Source organism: Thermobia domestica, chromosome 10 (genome assembly GCF_964235325.1).
Source record: "Thermobia domestica chromosome 10, izTheDome1.hap1.1, whole genome shotgun sequence".
Lineage (NCBI taxonomy): Eukaryota > Metazoa > Arthropoda > Insecta > Zygentoma > Lepismatidae > Thermobia > Thermobia domestica.
Genome location: NC_137463.1, coordinates 99,219,157 through 99,233,248, shown reverse-complemented (window position 1 = coordinate 99,233,248; position 14,092 = coordinate 99,219,157). Strand labels below are relative to the sequence as shown.

Sequence of the window (14,092 nt, the reverse complement as noted above, 5' to 3'; positions counted from 1 at the left end):
TCTTAACGTGTAACAGTAGCTATCCATATCCCCTTTTCTACTATTGAAGTACAATTAGTACAAACCTTGTCATTAGATAGCAGCAAACGCCCTCCAGTAGTTGACATCTTCCGGACGAAATTGAAACTTCTAGTGTGTGATCCTTTTTTGTGTTTACAAGAGTTTACTTACATTATCTTTTGAAACATCTCAGGCTTATAAATATTAATTTATATACAGGGTGTCTCAAAAGTCCCCTGACATAGGATAACTCCGTTATTATCAGAGTTAGAACAAAATGTAAGAGAGGAAACCGTCTTTAAATATGATGTTTTCAATCTAAAGTGAAGGAACTTTTTAAATCGGACGATCCGTTTGAGCTGTACACTCTTTATGTGCCCAATGTTATATGAAAATTCAACGTTGCCATTTACCTGGACCCTCAGCATAAGTGATTGAAATTATTGTCTTTTACATTAACATGTCGATGGCCAGCCCCCATTTCAAACAGTAAATTCATTCACTTATGTTATGGGTCGAGGTAAATGGCAAATTGCATTTTCATTTAACATTGGGTGCATAACAAGTGTACAGCCCAAACGGCTCGTCCGATTAAAAAAAAAAAAAAAAAAAAAATCTTTCACTTTAGATTGAAACATCATATTTGGAGACGGTTTCCCTTCTTACATTTTGTTGTAACTCCGATAATAACAGAGTTACCCTATGCCAGGGAACTTTTGAGACACCCTGTACACATTTACATATTTTGCGATCTTTCTCTTAAATAAGACAATTTTAAAATAAAATCTTACCAAAGTCATCCGTACAGTCTGCTAAAGCCGATGAAAGACTGTGTTTGCCTCTGTAATCAAATTCATAGAAGTAAACAGGAGCCGAACTAGTTTCTGCAGTCATCCTGGCTGTTCGCTCAATTTCAGCTACAAACATTCGGTCAGAAACACTCTGGAATTAAACAAAATAATAATAGCTTCTAAATTTACTTTTGTTTACCTTTCAGGATTTTGTCTATTTATCAAGTGTTTTATTTAAAAAAAAAAAAAAATAATAATGATAATGAAATCAAGAAAGTCACGGATTCTGTTGTGGTTTTCTCCGAAAATGTGTTTGTAATCCGAAAGTCACATTTTATGACTATGCTATACACTGAGATGGAAATTGTTAATTTTAATGTCAGGTCATGAAGTTTTAGTATAAAAGATATTTTCAATGCATACAAAGTTCAAAGGAGACATAAAAAATTAAAGAGTGTGCACAATAAGATAAAGATGAAAACCTGCAAATGAATACGTGAAGACAAAGCATTTGTCACATATTTCTCTATTTATTTTGAATTGTGACGAGGACATCAACAAATTGAATTTTCTTAACTATTGTTATCATAATTATTACTATTATTTGTTCGGAGATAGGCGTAGAACATTACTCTATGCATATATTTATTAGTGAGCTTGAGAAGAGGTAAAATTTCTATTCAGTTGTATAGAAATTGAACTATAATAGTTTCTACAAGTTTCTAAGATACGAAACTCAATTAACAAGAACAGTGAACTTATTTTAAGACTAATTCTATTCTTTTAATGAATTTGAAACACTATAATCCTCTCTAGCACTAATAATTAACAACAAAATACATTAATATTATGTAGGCGCATGAGAGGATTATTCAAATTAACAAAAAAATGGTTACTTACCAATACATTCTTCCTTGGAGAAACTAAATATCCTCCAAACTTATTGGAACAATAAGCTAGTTCCGTCTTTAGTAGTAAGATATCAAGGATAGAAGTAGATAAGAGAAACATGGTATGGAAAAAGGAATACATACCACCAAATAAATATAACGTGAGGGATGGGTACTAAAAACCACAAGCAGAGCACAGGGTGCGAAAGAAAGAGTTAAGTTGAAGAAAGGGCAGTGTCTATGTTATTCTTCATTATTTATAAATATAAAGCGATTTAAATTTGGAGTTTGGCAATATTGATAAAATCTGGTTACCTACCTATGATGTATATTTTAGATCTGGCAATAGTGACGCAACACAGACACCGCGCTTTCTTCAACTCAGCTCTTTAAAAAATGAAATGAAATCTTTGAGTTTTACGTCCCACGGTTATGCCGGTTAGGCTAAAGGAGACGGTGATAATGAGAGATGAGTGAAATGGTGGAATGAAGAAAGTGGGAGGAAACGGGAGTACCCCGAGAAAACCCACGAGCACGGTGTTTGTCCACCACAAAGTTCACTTGGCGGGGGCTGGGATCGAACCCGGGACCCCAAGCACCAGAGGTGAACGCTCTACCACTGATCCACCGCGCCCCCCAACTCAGCTCTTTATTTTGCACACTGTACTCTGCTCATGGTTTTTAGTACCCATCTCTCACGTTATATTTATTTGGTGGTATGTATTCCTTTTTCCATACCATATTCCTCTCATCCATTTTTATTCTTGTTATCTTACCACTGAAGACGAAACTAGCTTGTTTTTCCGATACATTTGAAGAACATTTAGTTTCCCCACGGGAGGGTTTATTGACAAGTAACCGATCTTTTGTTAACAAAATACATTACTCAAAATAATGGAACAACTCTCTTAAATAAAGTACTATGTTTGTCAAGGGGGAGAACCGAAAACTGATTATCACTTTTTCGTAAACTAATATTCTCTCGAAATCATCACATGGAGAATGCACGTAATGAGTAACATACCAGTAAACACAATTATCATGTTAACTTTTTTTATATGAGTAAAATAAATATATATTTTATGATGGTGGAAACTGTCAAACTTGAATACCTTATATAATTCTATATTTAATACGAGTTTACAAACTGTACATGTTTAAAAAGGTAATAAATTATTTGTATCAAATATTGAAATTTATTCAAATTATAATAATTTTAGTTGCGATTTAATACGTACATGTATTACTATATTACTAATTTCAGAATTGAAATTACTTAATTAGATCTTAAATCATAAACTTTACATTTAAATATCAATAGTATTGAATGAAGATTAGCCTCATAGTTACTTCGTTATAAATCTTATCAAACTACAGAGAATACAAATTTAAATTCGCGTGAATTCCTTGTAAATTGCTCCGTAATTCGTTGTGCCACTTTTAGGTAGCGAATCTTTAATTAACTTAAGCACATAATTAAACATGCTAATACTTATTTCAATGTCGAATAAAATTTCAAGTGCATAAATATCTACTTACTGAGAAAGGAAGGATAAAATTCAGAAAGATGAAATGAATGCTAATTATTTGGTTTTTACAACTTTGGAGATATAATTTCCGGTAACATTTCCGAACAAAAATATTAAATTTCCTTCTTACCTTTGTAATTTCAGTTGTTGTTCTTTTATCTATGGGTTTGTCTCCAAGGTAAAACTCACGAATTTTCTTCGCTATGTCTTTAAAGTCACTTGCATCTGCTGTATAGTTGTAGTCGTATAAGAAAGGTGCAATTTTTTCAAAGTTGTCATTCAAATCACGAAGTCTTTCTTCGTCTGCCACAAAGTCTGGAAGATGAAGTATAAAGAGGTATAAATATATCAAGGTATATTTAGTTAAGATGAAAGAAATAAGAATTTATCTACAATAGCTACTAAAGTAAATGAATATTGTCTTGCTTCCTCATTAGATTTATTTGTGTAAACCTGATGAAAATTTCATATTTAGTACAAATATAAGCGTACTTTATAGTAAGAAGAAGAGACGAATCAGTACATGTGATATATATAGATTCTATTAGCAGCTTTACAATACCTATTAATTGTCTTGATTTTCTGTTGCATTTTTCAATCAGTAAAACCTAAAAAGTGCAATTAAAATTAGATTCAAGGACAGTATCATCTTGACGTTTTTTTCACCGTCACAATCTGATCATGATTACAATTTTTAACCTTTATAATTTAGACTACCATTCAGAGAACTCAATGATATATCTATCAATTAGTAAAGAAATAACTTAAGATTTAGATTATTTAATTTTTGAGGAACTTGATTTATTAAAATACGTTTATGTATTTACCCTGTCCGCCTGTGCGTATATGTCCGGGAGACGGAGAAAGAGAATATCAAGAACACTTACGAATTTTGACAAAGGATGTAGAGGTTCAAAAGTCAGAAATCGTGTCTGTTGATGGTGGCGATTTATTCAGCAGAAGTAGCAGAATCTATCACTCCTGATTCTAATGTTTATCACTATAAAGCAAACACGGAAACAGACAGCGAAAAGAGACCTTCGGCAATCGATTAAGCATCCTAAGAATACAGTTTGCTCTCCATTCTTAACTCTTCACTAAAGCCAAAAGTGATAGAAATTCATTACAACTTCCGGTTTCAATATTGTTCTATACAGGGCAAGAACAATAAGAGAGAGCGAGAGGTGATTTTTCGGTATAGTTTTAATTTTCTGAGAAGACGTATTATCTTCTTTCTTTATTTCAAGCCGAAAGTCGCAGAAATCAGCCACTTTCTGTTTAAACTTAATTGCTGTGGAGTAAAAACGGTAATCGATAACAAGAAGCGGTTTTCTGCATCAATTAAGCGTCCCAATAATACACTATATTCCATCTCTTTAGTGAAACTGCAAGTTTTAGAAACATATGATCACTTCCGGTTTAAATTTTAATTGAGAAAATATCATGTCATACAAACCAAACTCGTTCACCAGAGTGTATGCGTAATACTGTTATTTGTTTTTCTCTATAAATTTCCATGATATACGTCATATATTATTTAAGAACTTTGCTTCTTCGTGGTTCATCATCATCATAGGTATTCTGTCATTATTGTCAGGTCACTTGCCATAACTGAGAAGCTTCCATGCTCCACGGTCTCAGCTACTCTCTTCATCTTCACGTTCGATTTTTCTGTTTTGATACCATCCATCAAGTGTAGCCTCCTTTGCCCCGTCCTTCCCTTTTCGGCCACCATACCCCCTAGTACGTCCGTCATGATACAGTTTCTTCTTAGCCAATGTCTCAAACAGTTTTTCTTTCTGTTTCCAATTGCATCTAAAAATTCTTTCTTCCCCACCATTTCTAACACCCTCCCATTTGTTTTCCGCTGTTCTTATTGTGAGAATATGAGGAACCACCCCGATTTTTGTGTATTTTAGTGAATTACTTAAAGACAAAGTTGAACATAAAAACAAAAATGAATGGAAAAAAAAAAAGGTGATCCAGATAATATCTGCAAAATGCAATTGAATTGATTTAATAAATGTTTTCAGATTCTTTCTTATAGGCCTCTAATCTGGCTTCCTAGTTTATGACGTCATCATTGTTGAGTATTCAAATTTCAAGAGGTCTTGAAATCAGCTACCAGTTTATTTAATAGTAGGCTTGTCGACCATACGACATTTTATCGTGATATACGATAATTTAAGCCTTCATGCTATACAGGATAATGCCCTTGCGATAATAGGTGAATATAAGATATTTTTAGAACGCACAGTTTTTGCAGTTTTTGAATGTGTAAATAAATTGTAGATATCTATTAAATAATTACAAAATGCACACACACTGAGGTTTTTAACAGTCATTTCCATTAAAATAAATCAATAACAATTTGAGAATTAGCAAATAGCAACATTGCATCCATTCTCTAAATCCAATTACGTTTGCGAGGGGATGGAAATATTGTTATTGTTCAGAGTAATGATAATAAGGATAAAGAAAGTGGTGACGACAGTGACGCCGATTTGGAATTCGAAATTGAAGATTACTAGATAATTGTATTATATATTATTGCTATTATTAGTAGTATTATAGTTATTTCTACGATTATCACGTGCATAACAAATATATGATCATTTTTATAATAGGTATACGACAATTTTAAAGACGAAAAAAGATAATTTTGTTCTCTGAGGTTGGCAGCTCTGTTTAATAGCATTTTGTAAATATTATCTTGCACATTTTGTAAACATTTTATGTCGACCTTTGTCTTTGAGTAATTCACTAAAATTTTAAAACGTGAGATTGAGTGTAGAGAATAGCTTTATAAGAAATAAAAGAATAAAGTAGGTAAAAAGAAAAAACAATTCGTTTGAAACTCAAGATCATGATCAACGGAAAGCTTGTTCAAATTCACAGTTATGCTAAATTAATATTTCTACAGATGTATAACGGATAAATTATAACCATATATCAAATTATGAAGGTATTAATTTCTTGAACTAGTTTCCTGTATGCAGGTACGATTTCTTTATGTACGATTTCTTTATATCACATTTCATTTCTATTTACAATTTTCCTGTGAATTTCAGATCTGCAAAAGAAGCGTCCATAAAAAAAGGATGGCTACAGAAGAACTGTACTCATGATTGTTTACAAAGCACATGTACTAGCCTAATGTTAAAGAACACAATTAATATGGCACATAAAGAAATGTTGGAGATCTATTTGAGTAAGAATTCAACGCCTTGGTTTCTTCACCTCCTGACTATATTTACCCTGTATTTCTTTCTTGTATAGAAGTTGATTGGTCTAACCTCTAGAAATGTCTTCCATACGGAAGTTGCAAAGAAACAAATACTAGTTAAATTTGTCGCATGCCAGTTCCAATATCAAGACATAACTTAATGGTGTATTCTTATGAATAGAAAAATAAATTGTAATGTTAAAAGCAAATAATAGTAACATCATTGTGAAGGATTTTGCCAGGCCAAATGCACGTTCAACTATGATGCGTGGTCAGAACACTAACTTCCAATACATTATTTCTCACTTTCTTCACGTAATTCTCCACTTCTTTATTCAAACAGTTCTCGACTTATTCTTCGATGAGTCAACGACAAAAAAATTATGAACATCCATCGGCAATACTAGCACCAAAAGCATCCTTGAAGTACTAGATCCTCTGTAGTCATTACTGCTAGTCACGCAGGGGCTTTTTAAAAGTATAAACCAGACGATTGGTACCTGCTGTTGGATAGAGTCCTTCAGCTGTGGTGACTGTTGCTATCCAAGGCAGATGCTGCATTTCTCCATTCTTAACGATGTCGTAAGGTTGTTTAGGAAGGAACGGATTATCACCAGCCACTTCGACCGTTGGACCAAATGGTGAAAATGGATTGAATAGCCAAGCCTATAAGAAAGTGAATATAATAGAAATTTAAGGAAGAAAAATTCCAGAGCTAGGTTTGTCTTGAAAAGACACATCAATCTGAAATTTGCGGAAAAATCATGCATACTTGTATTAGAAGAAAAATGAGAGATAAAATAAATCATTTTAAATAAATACTGCTCTACTTATCGGTAAAAATCATTTCGATTTTACGTCTGTACTTCTATTAAAGCTATTGGAATAACAAAACAGCATGAAGAATGATTGCGAAGCATAGGTGAGCATATAAAGCCGGGAGAGAAGGAAAATAATTTCCCTAGAACAGCCACACATATAATGTTGGTTCACTAAGAATCTGCGTGATGCCTCATCTATAATATTAATAAGAGAATAAACTTCATTACATATATACAAAATGGCTTATTGTGGAATAAAAATTTCAGTATGTCTAAGTTACACTAACCTAATGTCGTAGACATTTCAATATTTCTAGTCACTAATAATATTTGTAACTTACAAAAGTCTACCAAGTTTTCTTGAAAACTTCTTAAAGTGAGTTACTCAACGAGACTTGTGAACAAACTTTTAAATGAATGGTAAACTAACTACAAAGATAAATTGCAAAGCCAGACTAAATCTATTAAAGCATTTTCCTTAAACTACATGGGATTTACAATCCAATAGTCACACTAAAACTTACAAGACTTTTAAAGGTACTACTGGACGATATCTATCAGCGTCCTAAAGAAGTTGTAGAAAATTACAAATGGTTTCGTTGAACAATTCTCGACTTCAGTGCGAATGAAAAACTAAAACTGCTTAGCCCGTCACTTGCAAAGTTGCCTCGAGTAGCATATGGAACCGTCGTCCTCTTGTAAAGTGATACCCAATGTGCAAATTTGAACACATTACTTTTCCTTTAGTCTGAAGAATTAAGAAGGTAACTTTTTCCGTCCGTATCTGGTGTGTCAAGAATCCATCCATTCAACCTATATATATTTCTTCATCAGTTCTTAGTTGAATACAACTAATTTAATGTGACGGATTAAGCAGCTTAGTTTTTCATTCAACTGAAGAAACTGACAGTAGTTCGACGAAACCATTCGTAACTTTCTATAAATGTTTGGGTCCCTTATAGGTTAAGTTTTTAATTGGAATTCCCTTTGTAGTGTATGACATACAGCAATATGGGTCAGCGCTGAATTTCTGAACGTCATGTCTTACGAACCACGCATCACGTAACATATTGCATTAAACTTCGTATTTCTTGTATGGCTACATTGATTTCCACAAACTATACATTCTAAAGATCTACAAGGTAATTATGTAGAAGAAAATGGTCGGAAAAACATCCTATATTTAACTAATCCTTCTCAATACTATTTACAGTAGACAACGACACCGAAATATACAGAACTGCTAATTCCACACAAGAAATTACTACAGATTTATGATCTCATACATGACGGTCACCTAGATCATCATATCCTTCAGGCTTCTCATTAACATACTCTCACATTCTGGAAATTTGTAAATTTATCCATGGTTTCTATTATGAACAATGCCAATAATTGAACTTTTCATTTGTTATCATTACTAACTGCATAACATTGACAAAGAACTTCGAATATTTATACACATAATTAAGACAGTGGTCAAGTTTCCTATGTAATGCAACCTCATGTTCCGTTTATTTAAAAAATAAATAAATAAACAAAATATAAAAATACATTGAAAATTAAATAATAAAGAAATACAACTATCAAAATTACGTAAAGTGAAAAAAATTACTTTTATGCAACTGTTTACCTTTAATTATATTTTTTACTTCACGAACCAGTTTGACTGCTGGAATATATATCCAAATCCTACACACACCCTTTAGATTTTTCTTCTGTTCACTTTTATCTTTCATCTGTAATTTTAGTCGCATTTTGTTTATTTTATCTTCTCATATGATGTATATTCAGATGAAGTATTCAGCAGTTTCTTTTCTTTACTTTGTAAATCCTGTTTCCCAGCAAATACATAAATTATCGACAATACACTTCCTTGAAAGTCTATAATATTATTAGCGTTTAATTTTTAAAAAAATATTCAAAAATGAAAGATATACCAATCGATAGATAGAGCTGAATAAACTTATATGAATAAATGTAAAAGTTTATGCGTATTTTCGAGAAAAAAGAGGAAAACTTTCCTTTAAAAAAATAAATAAAAAAATAAGCTCTTCATAATGGCATTAGCAATACGACAATACATAACACGGTTAATGAAATATACTGTAGACTAAAAATATATAACTAACTCTTAAATTTTAACTTCTGTTCCACTGGAATATTGTGAAAAGAAAAATTATATACTAGTCGGTAGACTATATTGAGCTGAATAAAGTATCTTAGGATTCTGAAATTTGATATTTGGATAGGGCACATATTAGTTTCTATGTGAATTCTTGACCCGATTACAGTGGATCCCATAGTTTTGGAACTATGGACCTTTAAAGTCCACTTTTTTTTTCAGTTTTCGGTAGCCTATATCTCCGAAAGGAAGCACTTGTGCACCCAGGTTAGTCTTTACTTTTTGTCTTATCTTGGTGTCAGGAATCACCTCCCAAATGTTGTCGGTGTTGTTTTGAAACACCCTGTATATACAGAAAATTACACTAAAATATTTTATCTATTGTTATTTGTCTTAACCCAACATTTACACACATAGGTACACACATACTACTCATAAGTTTCGGTTGTCTGCGGTTGGTCTGGGATTTTGGATCTACGCATGTCTTTCAGTCAAGTTTAAATAGCACTATAATCTTGTGAACACTTGCTAACAGTAGATGTAACACAGCACACTGATGGTGCTATAACTTTTACAACACTTCCAGTGCTTAATTATACAACTTCGGGTAAACTAAGCTTATTACAACCAAGTTCACGTGTCACGGCGTGACTTCTTGTACTTCATGCCAACAAGATCACCTACATCATACCCATCAGCCGTTCGCATTCGATCGATGTTTCCACGAAAACGTATTGTGCTGCAGATGTAAATTTATTTATGTCAGGGTAGTTTAAACTATAATAAACAATATTACATTTTTTGCTGAAAAGACGGCGTAATTGTCTGTAGAAAAAAAAAATAAATGGATTTTAAAAGATACTCTTAAGATAAGACTTATATTTTTAAGTATTCATTGATTTGCATATTTTTTGAATGGATTATATCCAGTGGTGCTATTCTAATTTTTAACAAACGATTCTCTCTCTCTCTCTCTGTATATATACAGGATGTTTCAAAACAACACGAACAACGTTTGGGAGGTGATTCCTGACACCAAGATAAGACAAAAAGTATAGACCAACCTGTGAGCACAAATGCTTCCTTTCGGAGTTATAGGCTGTCGAAAACATGAAAACAAGGACTTTAAAGGTCTATAGCTCCAAAACTATGGGACCTACCGAAGTCGGGTCAAGACTTCACTTAGGAACTCATATGTGCACTATCCAAAAATACATGTTTCAAAATCTTAAGGTACTCACGAAGCAATTTTTATAGAGGTAGTTTGGCTACAAGCATACCATTTAAAGTACTCTCCAACTACCTCAATAAAAATTGTTGCGGAAGTACCACAGGATTCTGAAACTTGGATATTTGGATCGGGTACATACTAGTTCCTAAGTGAAATCTTCACCCGACTACGTAGGTCCCATAATTTTGGAGCTATGGACCTTTAAAGTTCCTTTTTCAGGTATTCGGCTGCCTATAACTCCGAAAGGAAGCATTTGTGCAACAAGGTTAGTCTATACTATACCTTTAGTCTTATTTTGGTGTCAGGAATCACCTCCCAAACGTCGTTGTCGGTGTTGTTTTGAAACACCCTATATATATATATATATATATATATATATATATATATATATATATATATATATATATACTTAGTGCTAAATAGGGAATGTTTAATTAAGTCATTATCAACGTTGTTTTCAGAACATAGATATCTCCATATGACCAACTACCGGAGCGAGAAATGAGATAATCTCCCAGAAGTGATATATCTTGTTTTGCTATCCTTGTATATACATAACCATGTGCAGATCTTCGGGTTAGGAAAGAGAGGATACTTTTACAGCTAAGCCATTCCAATAGAGACCAGCCCTTTCAAACAAAAGCGTGCTGGATTTGTTTATAATATTTTTTTATCATTATATTGTAGGATGTCTGAAGCATTATAGGTGATATAATTTCTCTCTCTATGCCTCCATATATTTGAATATTTCTAAAGTCTAAATGGACACTGACTTCTAATTTATTTCATTTCTACAATATAACATTTTTATTAATTAAAGAGAAAGATCAATTCGTGTATGCATCGGGTGATAGTATACCGAGAATAAAACGGAGAATTTTCTTCGTCTTTTGTAAACTAAATTCCTTTGACTTTTGCCTCAGTAAACTAAGGTAGCCACTTTTTAATAGTATTACCACCAATAAAAATTTTGGTTTATTATTATTATTATTTATTTCTGAAAAAGGCATGCGTGAGAGAAAGATGTACTTCCGGATTAAATTAAAATAGAGGATGGGGTTTAATTGAAAAATTGAGTGTGGAAATTACTGTATAATAGAATTGGGAATGATTGGTAAGTTTATATTAACCTCTATTCACAGTGGAACTCCAGTCTTCATTACTTTACAGACAACAACATGGTTTATGAAACTAAAGTAATAAATAATTTTAATTATTAAATACTTATAAGCAGTGGTCGAAGTGAGACGGTATTCGGTGGTATGCCATACCGTCTCTGGTTTTTCTGTAATGAGGACATACCATCTCTGTTTTTTCAGTGATCAAGACAATATCTAAATATTCGGTATGTTGAGTCAAAATCATAATAAAACATACCACCTATGCTTTTTTTCCACTTCGAACACTGTTTATAAGTGTTCCTATGTTTATACTTCTCTTTGTTAATTTTGGTAGCTTGAAGGTGCTATCTTCAGCAGAGCAAAATTGAAGGGTAGCTGTTAGTTTTAGATTGAAAAGTAAAATAAAAATTTAAAAAAACGCTCACCTTCCAATTAGAAGTTTACGTTTTTATTGAATTGCTAATACGTATATTAGTAATTTCTCTTTTGTTATCACTATTGCCAGATCTTGTTAGCAAATACTTTTCATACTATCTACGGATTATGCAATTACACGTTGTGAAATTAATTAAATACATTGTTAAATGCTGAGTGGACCACACCATGAAATAAGTCGGAGGGCAATATGTTAACGCTCTCAAAAAATTTCAACAAGCATCTATCTTACTTCAAATTTGAATTCCTGCAATTCCTGAAAGTTTCTTGCGCTTTCAAGCTTTCAGCTCTTCTCTGGAGACTTGGTCATACAGATTTAAAATATGAATAAAAGTAATAAAAACCTTAAAGAAATATAAGAGAATGGCCCCTTCGGGTGAGAAAAAGTTAAAGCAAGTTCAATTATGTGCTACTATATTGACAATTGACATATTTTTCCTAGTAAAGTTTCTGGAGGATAGTTTAGATTTTTTTAAAAAAAAATATAAAATGCGTTATGGATTTACGCACGTTAGTATCATTCATTATGACAAGAAATGTTTGCTTGTATTGCACTCTATGATAGGAAATCCTGTAACTTGTTGTTGAAACTTAGCTTCTAAGAGAATTTCTAGAACTTATTTCGTCTGTGTCGAGTTTAATATGCTATTTACGTGTATATTCTTTATTATAAAACTTTCTATTGTAGTATCTTATTTTTTAAAATTAAAATTTCCTCTATCAGTGCAAAAGAAACGAATGTATTCTTATCTACAAATGACAACAATTTATTCAAAATTTTTATATCACGAGTACTATGTTGGTGCTTCCAACATTCACAAGCAGCAATGCAAATACAGGAACAATTATATAATTACTTCACGGTTTATAACGATGTGTTCATTGCGCATTTTTTATAAGTTTCAGTATATAGTTTTGAACTTTGTTTCCTTTAATCTTGATCATAACATGGGTGTATTTGTTACAGAACTAATGAAATCAAATGAAGTTAATTGAAATCGAAGATAATTTTATAAAAGATGCACTTATTTAGAAATATGGATATGTTGAAAGAAACTATTTGTATACTCACCTCGAAATTTGAGACTTCTTTTACGATTTGCGTTCCAGGACGTTGAGTTAAGCAATCAATGAGTTTTCGAGAACATTCAGTTGGGCATCCAAGGCTTGCACCCAAAATCTTGGCTTTCTCTCTGGCACCTTCTATTACTGTCCACGGGCAAAAAGCTGAGCCACTGATGGATATTCCACGAGTAAACAAACCTAAAATATTTCCATTATAAATAACTTGTTATCTATTTATTTATTTTGTTCAGCAAGCAGAATTCAGTCAGAGGGTGTTTTTCTTCTTAGAGGTGCTGATAGAGCAATAATTTTTACATATTATGTATAAAAGAATGATCTTGATTTTAACCTTGGAAACTTAAACATTTTAACCTTCTAACAATGGTCTTAGCCTGTTTAGTTAACAGTTATCTTATATTTCATTATATATATCGTCTATTGTAAATTAACGTATGTTTGTATTTTACAACGTGCTGTATTTTTGCTTAAAAATTCTTTGCAACACTAAAAGTAACGTTATTATTACTATTCTATAAAAGTGAGAGCCGTGCGATAGGGCGGTCTGTAAGGTGGCTGTCTGCAAATGGGCGTCCTTAGTTCAACACTGGTGAAAATGGGAAATTTCATTTAAGGTATACCTAGTCTTTGTAAAATGGGTATCTGTGACAGCTCGGGGGGAATAAAAGCTACCGGAGTGTGCAACTAACTGCCGATACTGTTACCTCATTGGTCTGCTCCGAAAGATGGCGCCCCGTTTTACTTTACTTTTATTACAGAAAAATATATATAAAATACAGTAATATTACAGTACTTTTCAAATGAAAAATTACATGACCTTGAACGGGATTTCTCCTTTCT

The 14,092-nt window shown here is 32.4% G+C and overlaps 1 protein-coding gene across 1 annotated transcript in view; it reads right to left on the bottom strand.

Moving 5' to 3' along the window:
* Positions 1-14,092, bottom strand: part of LOC145662603 (venom carboxylesterase-6-like) — an 86,146-nt gene that overhangs the window by 17,185 nt on the left and 54,869 nt on the right. Inside the window, exons 5-8 of the mRNA XM_081728319.1 lie at positions 13,242-13,432; positions 6,937-7,102; positions 3,341-3,525; positions 792-942 (exon numbers count right to left, since the gene is read on the bottom strand). Coding sequence (XP_081584445.1) covers positions 792-942; positions 3,341-3,525; positions 6,937-7,102; positions 13,242-13,432 — 693 coding nt within the window. The remainder of the gene's footprint in view (positions 1-791; positions 943-3,340; positions 3,526-6,936; positions 7,103-13,241; positions 13,433-14,092) is intronic.